The 17,218-nt window shown below is 42.8% G+C and overlaps 1 protein-coding gene across 1 annotated transcript in view; it reads right to left on the reverse strand.

The window, feature by feature from the left end:
- Positions 1–2,561: 2,561 nt before the first annotated feature.
- LOC145417761 (uncharacterized) overlaps positions 2,562–17,218 on the reverse strand; it is a 36,745-nt gene continuing 22,088 nt past the window's right edge. The window contains exons 6-12 of the mRNA XM_080286367.1: positions 12,897–12,973; positions 12,293–12,458; positions 9,460–9,557; positions 8,416–8,552; positions 6,969–7,142; positions 3,611–4,845; positions 2,562–3,198 (exon numbers count right to left, since the gene is read on the reverse strand). Coding sequence (XP_080142493.1) covers positions 3,014–3,198; positions 3,611–4,845; positions 6,969–7,142; positions 8,416–8,552; positions 9,460–9,557; positions 12,293–12,458; positions 12,897–12,973 — 2,072 coding nt within the window. The 3' untranslated portion in view covers positions 2,562–3,013. The remainder of the gene's footprint in view (positions 3,199–3,610; positions 4,846–6,968; positions 7,143–8,415; positions 8,553–9,459; positions 9,558–12,292; positions 12,459–12,896; positions 12,974–17,218) is intronic.

Here is a 17,218-nt window from a genome sequence, read left to right on the forward strand (position 1 = left end):
ATTAATATTTTAGAATAAATAGCAATCGTTTTGAAACCCTTCTCATCGGCGTGTGTACCAGTTTATAAATAAAGTTGCTTCTCCTTATTCTCTACCGAGTCAGCGACAGCGATCACTTTCCACAGTCACGAGACGGGGCTCTGGCAACAGTGTGAGAAGCATGCACTGCTGAGGATTAATGGACGAAGATAGTGATTCTGAGTGTGATTTCGAAGGATTTATGAGTGAGGTTTGATTTCGAAGGATTTATGAGGGAGGTTGAGGAGGAGCAACAGCCATTACCCGCTAGTGACGCCAGCAGCCATCCTCCGGGGACCCAGTAGGACTAACTACAGCCTTGGATACCACCTTCCATTCCCAGCAAGCCCACCAACACTATCCTAAAAGGTTAGTTATCATTCATAGCACAGTACCATTTATTATAATTACAATAGTACCAATATATGTATAGGTATATGGTAGGTATTTAGGGTGACTTTTCCGAGGGTTGCTGACATAATTCATTTTTCCCCATAAGCTCTATTTTTAGTCCAACACGTTTTTGGTCCAACACGTGACCCATGCATGACAATATTACCGTGCTGGACGCGAGGGTACTGTATATTGTTTGTATACTGTGGTGGTGGTTTCTTTGTTGTGTCCAAATGCTGTATGGGCAAGTGACTAAATGCAGTAGGTGGGGGTGCTCACCATTCACTCACTCGATGTAGTGCAGCCTTTAGGTGATTCTACGAGTAACAAATTTCTTGTAATCCAGGAGAGTATTCAGTATGCTGCGTGGGAATCATTAAAGCAGATGACACTGTCAGGCACTTCACCTAGGATGGGCCCGTAAAGGTTTCCATCCGAGAGGTTGTTGGGGTTTGCTTTCCTTGGCCCCTATGTTTCAAAGAATTTTTTTTTTTTTTTTTTTTTTTTAAACGCTGTGCCCCTCTTTTTTTTTTTGATAAGGGCTAAGACAGTGCCCCTGGGTAAAGGGCTTTGGTTTTGAAGCGTGTAGCACTTTATGACCGGATGCCGTTCCTGATGTCAACTAATGACCCTTGAGTGGACTTGAACCTCCGACCCTTTGCTCAGAGTGCTCTAACCCACTGAGCCACAGCTGCTTATGAAGATTTTTTTTTTTTTTCCTGACTGCTGAAGAATAGTAAGTCTTTCCTATGCTGAACGTAACTGAAGGAAGCAAGAATAAGTCTGAAACTGGCATCACACTGAATGGGACATGAGTGTGAAATGGAGAATTTTAAAAATCATAGGAGAGGAATAAGGCAGAGCAACGAACTGAGACGGAAGTGCATGGACAATCAGTATACAAGGCCAGGTATCCAAAAAATGTCTTTGGATTAACTTAATAAATTTGTCAATTGGCAACTGTGCTAGAATTTTTCGGTATATCTATCATCTCATCATCTAATACCCCATCAGGAGCATAGGGGCTCAAGGACTGGTTACTTAGCTGTGAGATTTAAGGCAGGTTATGGGAAGGCATTTGGTTTGTCAGCGTAAAGTCACCACTACATTAAATGAATTAAGTACCGGGTAACACTAATTCAACCAGAATCATTCCCAAAAACATCTGCATAACAACACTTAGCTATAAAAGCAAACAAAAAATATCTCCTCTGGCACAGCTAATGAACAGTTAATGCAAACAATACTAACAACACTATCCTTTGTTTTTTAACTATTAATGTCATCTCACTTATGCAATGCTGTCATGCTGCCATCATTCTTTCTACCACTGCCACAGTTTCTTTCATCTAGTACTGTAACTGCTCCATTTCACACTACTGTCATTCATTTCATGGTGTCACCATCCCAGTTTGAGTTGTCACCATTTCACACGGTTGTCACTGTCTTCCACATATCACAGTATTTTCCTGCCACTTTTACAGCTTTCAACCAGCATAATCCCTTTCTTACACGATTTTCCAGCAGCCATCATGCTCATCCAATATATTACCACTATGCTGGGAATCGAACCCTGGACTCTCAAGTGAGAGCCAGGCAGCATACCACTACACCACGACAAGGTAAAAGTTATCTCACATCGTCACAAACTTGTAACCAATGTCTCCCCGCCCCCACTGTGAGCCTGAGGAGGATGAGATAACCCCCTGGCACTCAGGCAAGTAGATGCTTTTAATCTATTCCAAGCACTTGCGGCAGGTCAAAGTGAAAAGAAAAACATGTACTTCACACAGGAAAAATCATCCAATATATTACCACTCTGCCGGGAATCGAACCTATCATGCCATTAGAACACCATATACCAACTGCTGTCTACCAAACCTCCAAACACATACATACACATAGCCACCGCTTCCAAAACCTTCGGTCAAATAGCATAGCATTTTTCATGAACCACCACCAGACATAAACTGTTAAAAACTACCCTGCCTAAAGAGACGCGGGAAGGCTTACACTTAACCAGACTGTGATGTGGTCTACACCCGTCCCTGCTACAATACCAATTAGAAATCCAACTCAAGAACAAGCCACTATGCCCACACTGCATTGCAGCCCCACACAACATACTTATTCACCCCACTGACCACACTATCACAGCACAAACTATCCTTCAACACTGCCTCAACAAAAGACTCTGGGGTGGCCAGTTTCCCGCAGTAGGCCTACACTGGGTTTGTGTCCTGATGAGCGTGGAGTTGAAACATCAAAATACTGTCACCCATTTTCACCACATTGTAACACCACCAGTGTCCACCCACTGTCACCCACCATCCTTCACCCATTGTCACCCACTTTCCACTGCCTTTCACCCCAGTGTTGTGCCATCTTCCACCCATTGTCACCGCATTCTCACACATCACCCACCGACCATCACTCCAATGTCGCAGCACCTTCCACCCGTCGTCACCCTATTCTCACCCACAATCTTTCACACATTGTCACCCTATTCTCACACTCCAATGTTCACCCACTATCACTTTGATGTCGCACCACCCTCCACTCGACGCTACACCATTGTCGCACCATCATCCAACCCAGATCCCTACGGTTGTGGTTCGCACCATCCAGGGGACCACACATTGCCATAGTACTTGGGGTTGGAGTCAGGGTCATTGGGGCGGATGTCGGCTGGGACGTAGCGAGGAAGTTGGGTGAGGAGGAAATGTAGCAGCACCTTCACCTCCTCTGGCTGGGACTCCGCTTGGTTGTGTCTCTCCTCTGGATCGACTGTGAAAAGTGAGGAAGTTAGAGAATGAGACCGTGTGGGAGTCAGAGGGCACCTGGCACCCCGGAAGTTTGTGTCTCTTTTGTGGGTCCTCTACAGAAGGGCAAGTGAGAAAGTTAGAGGACAGTGGCATATATGAGAGAGGACAAACGAGGCAGTGGAATATGTTAAGGTGAGAGGATAATGGGAAATGTAAGAGAATGTGGAAAGAAAGAGTTGTGGGAAATGTGAGTGAGGGAAGAAAGAGACAGTGTGAACAGAAAGAGACTGAGAAAAGAGAGAAAACGGAAGAATGTGTGTGTGTGTGAGAGAGAGAGAGAGAGAGAGAGAGAGAGAGAGAGAGAGAGAGAGAGAGAGAGAGAGAGAGAGAGAGAGTTCATCACTGTGAAGAGATTAAACACAAACAAATCGTACCTGCCAAGTTGTAGAGCCTGATTTCTGAACTTTTGACACCCAGAATTTTTAGCATCGCTTCTACGTCTTCCTGGTCCTCGATTTTCTTCCTCTGTCTTCTGTCGGCATTTTCCTCCGTTTTGGTCTGCAGTCTTGCATCAGCATCCCACCCAGTTGGCTTCACCTTACTTGAAGTTACGCGCTCTCCATAAACTGTTTTTCTTAGCATGTCCTCAACATCTTCCAGTTCTGCGATATTTATTTTCCTTTTACGAACAAACTCTTGCTGCATCTCTCTTATTTTCTTCAAAGTATTTTCAAGTTGCTCTACTTCTGTGTTCATATGTTCTGAAGCGATCATTGTTTTATTGCAACGGTTCCCAAAACCACGCTTGACATTCTCACTTTCAATGTAAATATTCAAAAGCTCTTCATCACCAACATTTTCAGTTTTATCATAACTTCGCCAGCGCTCAAAATCAGTCGCAACCTCCATTTCATGTGTAGCTTCCCAGAATTTATTTATCTCGTTCTGAATGTCATCATCTTCCGAAAAGCCGTTGACGTCAGGTTGCACATGCGTCTCTCTTTCCTCTTCAGTTTGAACAATCGCATTTTTCCCCGCTTTCATATCGGACTCGAACGCTGACTTACTTGGTGCTGTACCTGTCGTGAGATCGTCGTGTTCGTGCCAGTCTTGTTCGCCGTGTTCGTGTGAGTCTTGTTCAATGTGTTCGTGCGAGTCTTGTTCGTTGTGTTCGTGGGAGTCTTGTGAATCAGTAAGCTGGGATCTTATATAGCCGAAGTGAATAGAATTTTCCGACAATCCTTGACTAGTTATGCCTGAAGGTTTTGAATTCTTGTGATCTATGATGCTTTCCTCGTCTGATTCACTGGAGGACTCGCTGTTAGACTCTTGAGGCAAGAAAAATCCACGGCGGGACGATCTGGATTTGTGATGCAGTTCTTTCGACTGTAATTGTGCCGAATCCCTCAAAATCTTACGTATTCCCTCTAGCATTTCTTGTAGCGGACTTTCCGTTGCCTTCTTAAAACTGGATGCTGCTTCTTGAGCTATATACACGGTGGAGGAAGGAGATGGATTCACTGAAGCCAGCAGGGGATCGAACTGTTGATCTGAGGCGACGTTTTGGTCTGAATTGACTGATCGGTCTGCAATGGCGCTTGTGTTCTCCGGGGGCGGCGTCCACTCCCCAGGCCCAGGGTTCCCCACCAGGAGCTTGTAGTCACCCATCCTGCAGGTGAGAGAGGTGAGAGTCTAATGCTGTATTTTCGTCAGTTTAGTAGACTTACTTTCCACTTCCTTGTGCCTGTGGGTGACTCTACATTGAGTGACAAACCAAATGGTTTCCTGTACACCAGGAAACCATTTACTACGCTGGGTGGTAACCATATAGCCAAATTTTGGCGCCCGGTGGTTTAGTGGGTAATTATTGCGCTTCAATCGGATTGAGCCGGTGAAGGTTTATATCCAAGGGGTGGTTGGGGTTGATTGCTCATGAAATGCCACTCAGGGATGAGTGAGGCTGGTCACTCTCATCTTAAATGTCGGGACCAACTGCCTAGCCCCGGGCTCCTTCGCTCCTCATACGGCAATGTAGAATTGGATGATGGATGAATGGATGGATAGTAGAATTACAATCTCTTCCGTACTACCTTTTAGTTATTTTTTACCTGGTACATTAATATTCTCATGTGTGCTGTTAATAGGCCACAACCTGTCATTATCAGAATATATATATATATATATATATATATATATATATATATATATATATGTATGTATGTATATGACAAAAGAGAATATTACAGTGAAATGGGCCAAATACATTGCAAAAGATGTTATAGAATCTAATTTAAGCTCACGAGAATAATACATGGTATCACAACGTCCCAGTATTTTTATGTATGCCGTTTTTTTTTTTTTTTTTCAGTATAAAAATGGTTTACAAACATGTTAGAAAAATAAATATTAACAAACCATGTCAAACAATAAATGGGTAAGGAAAAGCTATAATTGACTGCATCCTAATCTCACCTTTCTAGTACATTTTCCTGATTACAAATAATTTCTCTCTATGGAGTGTTGGAATTTCCTTTGCATACTATGGAAATAATGCCGACGTTGAAATAATATAATGAACATACAAGATATGAAGTTTAGTATGGAATATACATCGCCGAGGCCCGGAGGGAAATATTCTAGAAGGTACTATAATGCGACACATGATGTTAGGGAATGCTATAGGCCTACTCTCATGGCCTAAAATTTAATTCTCTCCATCTTGAATAATGAACTGTGGCAAAAGATTAACACTAGTATATCATGCCAGTCACGAAGAAGTGTTATAGAAAGGATGCGGCGCGTACCACTGTCGCTTTCAGCCAATGAAAAAAGTGAAATAAGGGCTAAGTTAAGATGAAAAAAACTAAAGTCATGTATCGAACCCTCTGCGTGTCGTGAAAAACAACTGAGAGGGGATGCAGATTCTGTCCTCCTCTCACCTTGTAAATTCACGGTGCATTGCTCCTCCTTACTCCCAACCAACAGCAAATATTTCGATTTGGAATATCCCCTAAGTGAGCTCAGGAGTGCAATTTTGTTCCTGCGTAGTGATCAGACAGCGACCAAAGTATTTCAGAACGTTCTTGCTGACTAACTGCTCATTCTAACAGACGTAAAATTGCAATCTCTGTCTTGAGCTTTGAGGTGTAACAAGTTATTACCATTTCAAAATGTGATTCTGGTCACGAATAAATGCCATGGAAAGAATGCAGGGCCATAATATTACCTTTTTCCTTTAGTTACGTGAAATATTAAGCTACACAACAAATCTCTCTCTCTCTCTCTCTATCTATCTCTTTCACACACACACACACACACACACACACACACACACACACACACACACACACACACATGCTGTCGTCGTGGAGGTCCGTCTCACGCCTGCATTTCCCACTGATTCACCCTTTTTTCTTTCCTTTTTCCTTCTCTTCCCTTCTCCTTTCCTCACCTCTTCTGTCCCCTACCTTTCCTTTCCACTTCGTCCCTTGCCTCCTTTTCCTGCCCTCTTCCTTTCCTTTTCTCCCCTTTCCTTTCCCCTCTTTTCTTTTCTTCCCTTTCCCCTCTCTTTTCTCATCTCTTTTCTCTCCCTTTTCTTTCCTGTCATTTCTCTCCCCACCCCTTTCATCTCATTTTCTCCCCTTCCCTTTCCTCTCCCATTTTCCCCCTTCCCTTTCCTCTCATTTCTCTCCCCTTCCCTTTCCTCTCCTTACTTTTCCTTATCTCATTTATTTCCCCAACCCTCCCATCTTCTCTCCCTTCCCCTTCCTCTCCGCCTCCCTGCCCTCATACCTGACTCCTGCGCTGAAGTCAGTCGTGTTGTCGATGTTGTAGACTAAGTGTGAGCGAGGTGAGGGCGTTTCTTCCGTCAGCGCCCCCCACTGGTCCACACCATCAATGTCGGGGGGGACGGCGCCCCCTGCCAGCCCCGCCAGTGTTGGAAACCAGTCCGTCACGTGCACCAACCTGCAGCACGAGGCACCAGCATGTGAGACAGATAGATAGACGGATAAATAAATAGGTAGATTAAATTAATGAATATCGACTGCACGATGGTCACTAACTCCACCAATCCCACAGTAAATGAAAAAAAAAAAAAAGAAAAAGAAAGGAAAAAAGAAAAAAACAAGGTAAAAAAAAAAAAAAACACGAAACTGCAAATTCAAACCTGCTACGCCAAACTACTACACGTCTGGACAAAGATGCTGCACAGAATCAACACTCAGGCTCCTATGACTCACTCAGCTGAACTGTTTGACCTAAAATGGTGTAGAATAGTACAGTTGTCTCCACCGCTAAAATGTTAATAGGTACCAGTATTGACACTCGGGCTCCTATGACTCACTCAGCTGAACAAAATCATCTGTAGTTGTTCCTACCATGAGAGGGTGAATGGGTGGAATTGGTGGATGTGTTTGGCACACAAAACAACTACAAAGCACTCAGGGTGCGCATACCTCCGCCAATGCCGGATTTGGATCCGGATCCGCCCCCAAATTTAATAAATTCTTTCTTGGCCCATGGCCCACCCTTCAACAAAATTTCATTGAAATTCACTGAGAACTTTTGGTGATATCATGTGGACAAACAAACAAACAGGTGAATACATAACCTCCTTCAACTTCGTTGGCGGAGGTAACAAATATATGGCAAGAAAAACAAACGCTACGTCTCTCGCTCTCTCTCATTAATATAGCTGTGAAATTATGGCATCTTTATCTAACCTGACGAGGATTATTAACATCCTTTAGCTGAGCTGATAAGTCAGACTGGATGGTCTACTTGACTAGAAACCAGACTCATTCATATCTCATAACTAGGGCTCCTTAAATTTATTGTAACCACGACTTAGTATTCAAGTTGCAGCAATGATCCAGTTCCGTCAGATGAAAACAAACCTTACAGTAACCAAGGAGACTCATTCATATCTCATACTTAAGGCTCATTGAATATCATGTAAGCAGGACTTGGTATCCAGATTATGGTAAGTGAAAACAAAGGATCTGTATCGCTACGTATTATTGTGGTATGAAAACTGAAAACTAAACTGTGGGTTATGAAATTCAATGAGCTTTAGTTTTGACGCTGGAATGAGTCTTCAGTCTGACTGTACATGACCATACGAGTGAACTGAGCTGAAAGGGTTAGATATTTTTTTTGTCACACACACAAAAAAAAATAATAAAATAAAATAAATGACTTGATAAGTAAATAACATGGGCCACAACACCACCCGTACTGGTGTGATACTCTGGGTGTGTCTTGGAGGAGCGGCGAGTGTACCAGCGCTGGCCCTCTTGTCCCGCCCTCCCATATCGTCGTTTTGTTACCCCGTAGAGGCCAGTTGTTGCCCGCGGAGACTGTCGGACCGCCGTTCTGGAGGGCAGGTTAGGTTAGGTTAGTTAGGGCAGGTTAGGTCAGATTAGATTAAGTTAGGGTACGGTAGGTTAGGGGAGTAGTGATTAAGTTAGGATACTGTAGATTAGCAGTGATTTACGTTGGGGTAGAGTAGGGTTGATTAACTTAAGGTAGGTTAGATTGGGTTAAAATGGTTGAAGTTAGAGAAGGTTAGTGTTGGTTATGTGAGGTTAGGTTAGAGCAAGAGAAGTGGTTCTGCAGTGGCTTAACTAGGTTTTGCTGAGTGGTCAGAGAATGGGTCAGATTAGGTTCGGTTAAGTAAAGTGTTTCTGAAATAGGTTGGGCTAGGTTAGATTATGTTTGGGGAAATTGTTTGGAATGTGTTAGTTTTCGTCAGACTAAGTTAGATGAAGTGGCTTAGGGATGGGTTAGTTCGGGCAGGATTAGGCAAGGGTGGGTTAGATGAGGCGGCATTGGAGTGGATTGCATAAGTTTGGGGTTAGATTTTTTTATACGTCATGCGACATCTGTTCTTACGTCACAGTACACAGACGTCGGACGGAGACAGAACGCCCACGTAACATAGAGTCATTCTTATACCAGAGTTTAGAATCCTGTTATAAGCTACATGACTGTCACTTTAGAATCATATTATAAGCTGCATTATAGCCCATTGAGAATCATATTATAAACTACTACTACTACTGGTGCTGCTAATACAGCAATAACTATTACTACTACTACTACTACTACTACCACCACCACCGCCATCACTACCACCACTAGTGCTACTTCAGTTACTACTACTACTACTACTACAGTACTACTGTTACTATACTACTACTGCTACTACCACCACCACTACTCCTACTACTATATCACCACCACCGCCACTACTACTAATGACCCCCCATAAGTGACTAACGTCGGTGGTAAAGACGATGACGGAGTTGTTGTAGTGGCCAGTGTCTTTGAGTGCAGCCACCACCCTCCCCACCACCTCGTCCATCGCCGTCACCATACCTGCAAGGAACGCATTTCCTAACACTTCTTCCTGAGCGATTTATCCTACATTTTACTTCTCAGATTTCCTATTGTATGTTATCGATGCAAACACTGTCGATATGGAAATGATTTAAGTAACATGCACGAGAATGCTAAGGTGTAATGCGCAAAATGGAAGCATACATTCCTTTCTCATACCCTTTGACTAACGCAAGAAAGCCTTGGTTTAATCACGCTTGTTCTAATGCTGTCCGTAACAAGGAGAGGGCCTACAAAAGGTACCGGAGCCAACCCACCCCTGAATCACATCATCTTTACGTTTTTGCCCGGAATCGTGCTAAATCTGTTCTTCGCTCTACTAAAAATAATTTCATCCATACTAAATGCTCTCAACTCTCCAACTCGAATTCTTCCCGCTGCTTCTGGCACCTTGCCAAAAATCTTTCTAACAACTTTACCTCATCATCCTTCCCTCCTCTTTTCTACTCTGATGGTTCTGTAGCTATTTCTTCTACTGATAAAGCAGATCTCTTCGCACAGACTTTCTCCTCCAATTTCACCTTAGACGATTCCGGTGCTGTTCCTCCATCACTACCCCCCTCTGACTTCCTCATGGCTGACATTAAAATTTCTTCAGTTGATGTATTTTCTGCCATCACTGGCCTCAGTACTAACAAGGCATATGGGCCGGATGGGGTCCCTCCTGTTGTTCTCAAGAACTGTGCTTCAGTGCTTGCACCCTGCCTAGGCAAACTCTTTCGCCTTTGTCTGTCAACTTGTACCTTTCCTTCTTGCTGGAAGTTTGCTCTCATTCAGCCAGTCCCAAAGAAGGGTGACCACTCCTAACCCTCCAACTTTCGTCCAATTGCTTTAACGTCCTGTATTTCAAAAGTTTTCGAGTCAATTCTCAATAGAAAAGTTTTAAGGCATCTTTCCTATCACAACCTTCTTTCCGATCGTCAGTATGGGTTCCGTCAGGGACGCTCCACTGGCGATCTTCTCACCTACCTTTCAGACTCCTGGTCATCCTCCTTTCGGGACTTTGGCGAAAGCTTTGCCATTGCACTTGACATCTCAAAGGCTTTCGATCGAGTCTGGCATAAATCTTTAATTTCCAAACTGCCCTCCTACGGTTTCTATCCTTCTATCTGTGCCTTCATCGCTAGCTTCCTTTCTGGTCGTTCTATAGCCGCTGTTGTAGACGGCCATCGTTCTTCTCCTATATCTATCAACAGTGGTGTTCCTCAGGGCTCTGTCCTATCACCAACTCTCTTCCTTTATTCATCAATGATCTTCTAAACTGTACATCTAACCCTATACACTCATACGCTGATGACTCCACCCTTCACCTTTCCATTCGGTTCCCGCAACGCCCATCTCAACAGTTACTTCAACAAACAAGGGATGAGGCTATGGCAGACCTAATGTCTGACTTGGCTCGTATCTCTGACTGGGGTAAAAATAATATGGTTGTTTTTAATGCATCTAAGACTCAGTTCTTACACCTATCAACCCGACAAAATCTTCCACAGGTATACCCACTAATGTTTAATAATATTCAGCTTAATCCTGCATCATCCTTGAACATGCTTGGGGTTTCATTTACTCGGGACTTATCTTGGAAAGATCATATTACATCTCTTGTAAAATCTGCTTCCAAGAGATTGGGTGTACTAAGCCGACTCCACTCTTTCTTTACTCCTGCACAATTGTTGACTCTATACAGGGGTTTTATCTGCCCCTGTGTGGAGTACAACTCTCATGTGTGGGGAGGCTCCCCATATACAGCTCTTCTCAATAGGGTGGAGTCAAAGGCTTTTCGTCTCATTAACTCTCCTCCTCTTACTGACTCCCTTCAACCTCTGTCTCTTCGCTGCACCGTTGCATCTTTATCTCTTTTCTATCGCTGCTTTAATGGTCACTGCTCCTCTGAACTGTCTGCTTGCATTCCTCCACCTCTACGGCGGGCGCGTAGCACCCGTCTGGCAGCAAACTCTCATCCCTTTTCTGTCCAACTCTCTAATGCAAGAGTTAACCGTTACTCCCAGTCTTTCATTTATGCAACAGGTCAGCTCTGGAACTGTCTCCCTCTGTCTGTATTTCCTGCTGCCTATGATCTCCAGTCTTTCAAACGCAGTGTGTCCATAGATCGGATCTTGAATTTGGCTCTCTATTGTATTTTGTTTTTCTTTTGGAGGGAACTGTTACTGCGGGCTCATGGCCTTTGGTTCCTTCTTTCTCGCATAAAAAAAATAAAAATAAAATAAATCGCCATGGAAGGGGCGTTACAAAGCCTCCCAGAGCACGGCTTCATATCACACGGATGGACAAAACTGATGGAAAATGGCTGTATACTATGAATTACATTACAAAGGCCATTGCCAAATGTACTGAACAGAACCACTGGATAAAACAGACGGACGGGACTGCTGGCCACTCACAGACATTGCTGATCCTCTGATCCAGGCTGCACAAGTTTTGTTAAGTAGCCTAGTATAGTTAGTGCATTTCAGTCTGGCGGAGATTTTCATCCTTTTGAATTTTTTTTTTTCTTCACCGTAGCTCAATGACAGAACAAAATAATATTACGGATTTGCATCGTCTCTATCGCATGCATGCATCCAACCATCCATCCATTCATTCATCCATCCATCTATCTGTCCGTCTATCTATCTATCTGTCCATGTATCTATCTGTCCATCCATGGATGCAAGCATGCATGCATGCATCCATCCATTCATCCATCCCCTCACCCAGTTTAGTCCTCCTGGCTGCGTTGTTGATGTGTTCATAAGGGCGTTTGTACTCCTCTGGCACCTGTAAGGGCGCGTGCACACTCTGGAGGGGCAGGTACAGGAACAGGGGGTCCTGGGGGGAGCGGCTGGATAGGAGGTTCTCCACGTATGAAGCAAACAGATACTGAAACGGGAGGCAACGGGAGATTAACAGAAGACAGAACAACAGAAGGGAGCAACAGGGGAACAACAGTAGGCAGAGTAACAGGAAACAGCGACAGAGGACAACGACAGGAAAAAGAATAACAAGAAAAAAGATAAATAGTAGACAGAGTACGAGGAGACTGGCAGCAACAGAAAGTAAACAGGAGACAACAATAGCAGGCGGACACTAACAGGAGACAACAATAGGAGTCGGACAGTAAGATTACTCGTAGATAGCAAGAGACGACCAAAGTGAACAGATAACATAGGCAGCAAGACACTGAGATAACCAGGTAAGACAGAGACGAATAGACAACATCAGCGCGCAACTGACAGCATAAACAGCAAGAAACAACATGACAGACAGCAGAGACAGCAAGACATCGAAACAGACAGACTCTGGCAAGGTCGTACCCACCGTGGAGTAAGTGCCATCCACATCCAAGTCAGGCTCTGTGTCGTTGCGGAAGTCATAGCCTAGTTTCACAGCGTCAACTGCAAGGGGTATTATTATTATTATTATTATTATTATTATTATTATTATCATCATTACTATAATCCACATTTACCTAACCTGCTTTAAACTACGCACACCTGACATGCAAAGCTGATGAATAGGCGTTTTAAACAAGGATATATATATTTTTTCTTGCTAGGAACTGCAAGGTCATGCACTGTACCGTTCCCAGCTGAAAATTGTTTGTACTCAAGTACTCTGCCGACTATGAGGCATTCACTGGTGACTGCTAAAAATTACCATGGGTTTGTTAAAACCTACTGTTTTGGGAGTTTTTTACTCATTATGAATCTTCAACCCAGGTTTTACAGTTAGGATTCTGAAAATAATATTAAAGAATATTATCATTTTTTGTAATGTGTGTTGTTAAGAGTGCCCTGCCAGTCGTAAACACATCATTCCTGCCTTATTGGTTAAAAGCTCCACCTGATTTCATTTTGCGTTTATAAATCTTCTTTAGGCAGGCTACTTAGCCTCACTATATTTCAAGCCGCTCTACCCGAGATATACGTAGCCTTTGGTGATATGAAATTATTAGCAAGTGCCTGTTTAGTGAGTTTATCAATATTTTCTTATGCCTATTAGCCTGTGCAAAACTGTTGATACAATTTTGAATACTTATAATACCGGCTTCCAAAGAAAATAATACGGAAAATCATTCCGTTGCATAATTTTACATCAACTTTCTTCTATGACATATCTCTTGGAAAATAATTACAAATAAGCGAGGCACTGCTTGGTCTTAATGTGTCTCTGCCACTGAGCTCAACAATATGGAAGGGCTTTCTCACGGGCAGCGCCACGTCCGACCTGGCATAATGGCAGCCATGTTTAAGCACCCCGCCTGATGCCCGCGCCTTTTGAAATCAGCCGATGAGTCCGGAAAACATGGTGCCATGGTCCACTGTGCAGCTTACGGATGAAAAAATGGGCGCAGGAATTCATCGAAAAGAGATGGCATTACATTTCACAGGTAAGAAATATATCTTGCTGCCAGTCTAGCAAGATTACTGGATATATTAAATGGCCGAGAAAAATATTCTTCCTCCTCAAGAAGCGCAACAGACATGAGAAGTCTCCTTTAAGCAAGTGTGAAAGTGTATTTAAAATCTGTCATGAAACAGAGAAATGATTTCAAATTTTGCAAAAGAAAAAATCTTAAAACATCAGCCTATGCCACAAGTTATTTCTACAGCTGTGTTACACATTCGCACAGTATTACCATTGAGAGAATACTTGATTGTCTTAACACCCACATGTTTGACACCACCATTGAGTACAATCATATTCACAAATTAATAAAACTGGTATCACGGTGCTACAGTAATATTAGGGTACATCACATAAAGAAATTTATCCAGAGGAAGCTATTGGTACAAAAGTAAGAAAGCAGCTGGCTAGGTTAATTAAGGTTAATTGTATTTGAAAATCAGTAAGAAATAATCATGGAAGTATGCTTGTGCATATGAAGATATGAAAGTTTTCGAGTCAATTCTTAACAGAAAATTTTCAAAGCATCTTTCCTATCACAACCTTCTTTCTGATTGTCAGTATGGGTTCCGTCAGGGACGTTCCACTGGCGATCTTCTCACCTACCTTTCAGATTCCTGGTCATCCTCTTTTCGGGACTTTGACGAAAGCTTTGCCATTGCACTTGACATCTTCAAAGGCCTTCGATCGAGTCTGGCATAAATCTTTAATTTCCAAACTGCCCTCTAACGGTTTCTATCCTTCTATCTGTGCCTTCATCTATAGCTTCCTTTCTGGTCGTTCTATAGCCGCTGTTGTAGACGGCCATCATTCTTCTAGATCTGTGAACAGTGTGTGATCCTCAGGGCTCAGCCCTATCACCAACTCTCTTCCTTTTATACATCAATGACCTTCTAAGCTGTACATCTAACCCTATCCACTCGTACGCTGATGATTCCACCCTTCACCTTTCCATTCGGTTCCCCCAACGTCCATCTCAGCAGTAACTTCAACAAACAAGGGATGAGGCTATGACACACCTAATGTCTGACTTGGCTCATATCTCTGACTGGGGTAAATATAATCTTGTTTTTAATGCATCAAAGACTCAGTTTTTACACCTATCAACCCGACACAATCTTCCACAGGAGTACTCACGAATGTTTAACAATATCCAGCTCAATCCTGCATCATCCTTGAACATGCTTGGGGTTTCCTTCACTCGGGACTTATCTTGGAAAGATCATATTACATCTCTTATAAAATCTGCTTCCAAGAGATTAGGTGTGCTAAGCCTACTCCGTACCTTCTTTACCCCTGCACAGTTGTTGACTTTGTGCACGGGTTTTATTCGCCCCAGTGTATACAGTACAACTCTCATGTGGAAGACTTCCCACATACAGCTATTCTCAATAGGGTGGAGTCAAAGGCTTTTCGTCTCATGAACTCTCCTCCTCTTACTCGCTCCCTTCAACCTCTGTCTCTTCACTGCACTGTTGCATCTTTATCTCTTTTTTATCACTACTTCAATGGTCACTGCTCCTCTGAACTGTCTGCTTGCATCCCTCCACCTCTACTACTGGTGCATAGCACCCGTCTAGCAACAAACTATCATCACTTTTCTGTCCAACTCTCTAATGCAAGAGTTAACAATTACTCCCAGTCCTTCATTTATACAACAGGTCAACTCTGGAACTGTCTCCCTCTGTATTTCCTACTTCCTATGATCCCCAGTCTTTCAAACGCAGTGTGTCCAGCATCTCGAAATGAACGGATCTTGAATTTGGCTTCTTTCTTTTTTTGAAGGAACGGTTTGCGGGCTCCTGGCCTTTGGTTCTTTCTTTCTTGCATAAAAAAGTAGTATTGTTAATAGCTAATTAATTTTTTACTGTATATATGCTTCTATTATACTTTATGATGGCGAAATACATTATTTTCACATGTGCTTTTTCCATCGACTTCAGTGTTATTTTTACTATTATAATTAGACATTAGGCGGTCATATACTCGAAAAAAAAAAAAAAAAAAAACGTTCTGCATTGCTGCAACCCATAACGCATTATTCATACTTTTGGCTAAATGTATCATATAATTCGTAGAGCCAAGCAGAAAAAAATATAATCTATATATACTTTTGCATTTTGATACATAATTATATTAACATAGAGGCAGTGCTGATACAGAGAAAACAAGCTAAGATTAGTGTTCAAACTGCATTACCATGATGCAGGCGACAAGTGTTGGACTGCTGGTGTTTCAGTATGGCGGCCGAAAGTCACACGCTCGCTGCGGAGATAGCTCCTCCACATTTTAGAGCTCAGTGGTATCTGCCCTAGGTCCACTGAATACTCAATGGACCTTGACTCTGCCACTGTGGTTTGTTTTCGCCTCGTCCGTTGAGGCGATGCGTTTTTGTTTCTCGGTGGTGCATTGTGGTGGCTGTATGCTTTGTTTACAGTGGTGAATTGGTCCTGATTGCAGCTGATCAGAGGGCTGTGAGTATGATTCACGTTTTCAGTCTTAGTCAGTCGTAAGATGGACTCTATGTTTGATAAACAGTCATAGCTATACTACGTTTTAATTTAACTTGGCCCAAATTTTCCTGTTTTGTTAGGTTATTTCACTTAGCTCTGTCAGAAAGGAACAATGCTACTGGTCTGCATGCTTTCCACAGCACCTCTTTCTGACTAGCATCATAATCAAATGGTTGTCTGTTTTTTATGTCTTATTTACAAGTCAGCGTTCAAGATGGAAAAATGGAAATCGGCGTTCAAGATGGAAAAATGGACATCGAAGTTTGAGAAAAAGGGTAAAATTTAGTTTCAGCCAAAAACACAATTATGAGATTTTGATTTTTTTCGGTATTTTAGACTTTGGTATGTTACATAGCCTATGATTTCATCATCCTTTGTGTAATTTTAACGCACAGTATGCTGCATGTTTGATCACGAGCGTGTTCTGCCTCAGGTCCCCCCTTCTACCGTTATAGTAGAGTAAGTCGACATCTCTGTTATACTTTGCGGGATTGTCATCTCTTTGTCCCCATGGCTTCATTTGCGCGTCCTCATTACAAGTTGTATCAAGCTCTCCTGGCCCCTATATAATGAGCTCAGTCTCTGCATCATTGCCACTTAGATCTGCTCCTCATTTTGTTCACATCTCTGTCCTCCCCTGTACAGATATTATTATTGTGAGTGCTCAAGAAATCTCCAACCATCTAGCAGCTGTGTGTAATTTGAGTATAACTGTTGTTG

The sequence above is a fragment of the Coenobita brevimanus genome, chromosome 111 (genome assembly GCF_032717465.1).
Source record: "Coenobita brevimanus isolate Jiangsu-jjx chromosome 111, ASM3271746v2, whole genome shotgun sequence".
In the NCBI taxonomy this organism is placed as follows: domain Eukaryota; kingdom Metazoa; phylum Arthropoda; class Malacostraca; order Decapoda; family Coenobitidae; genus Coenobita; species Coenobita brevimanus.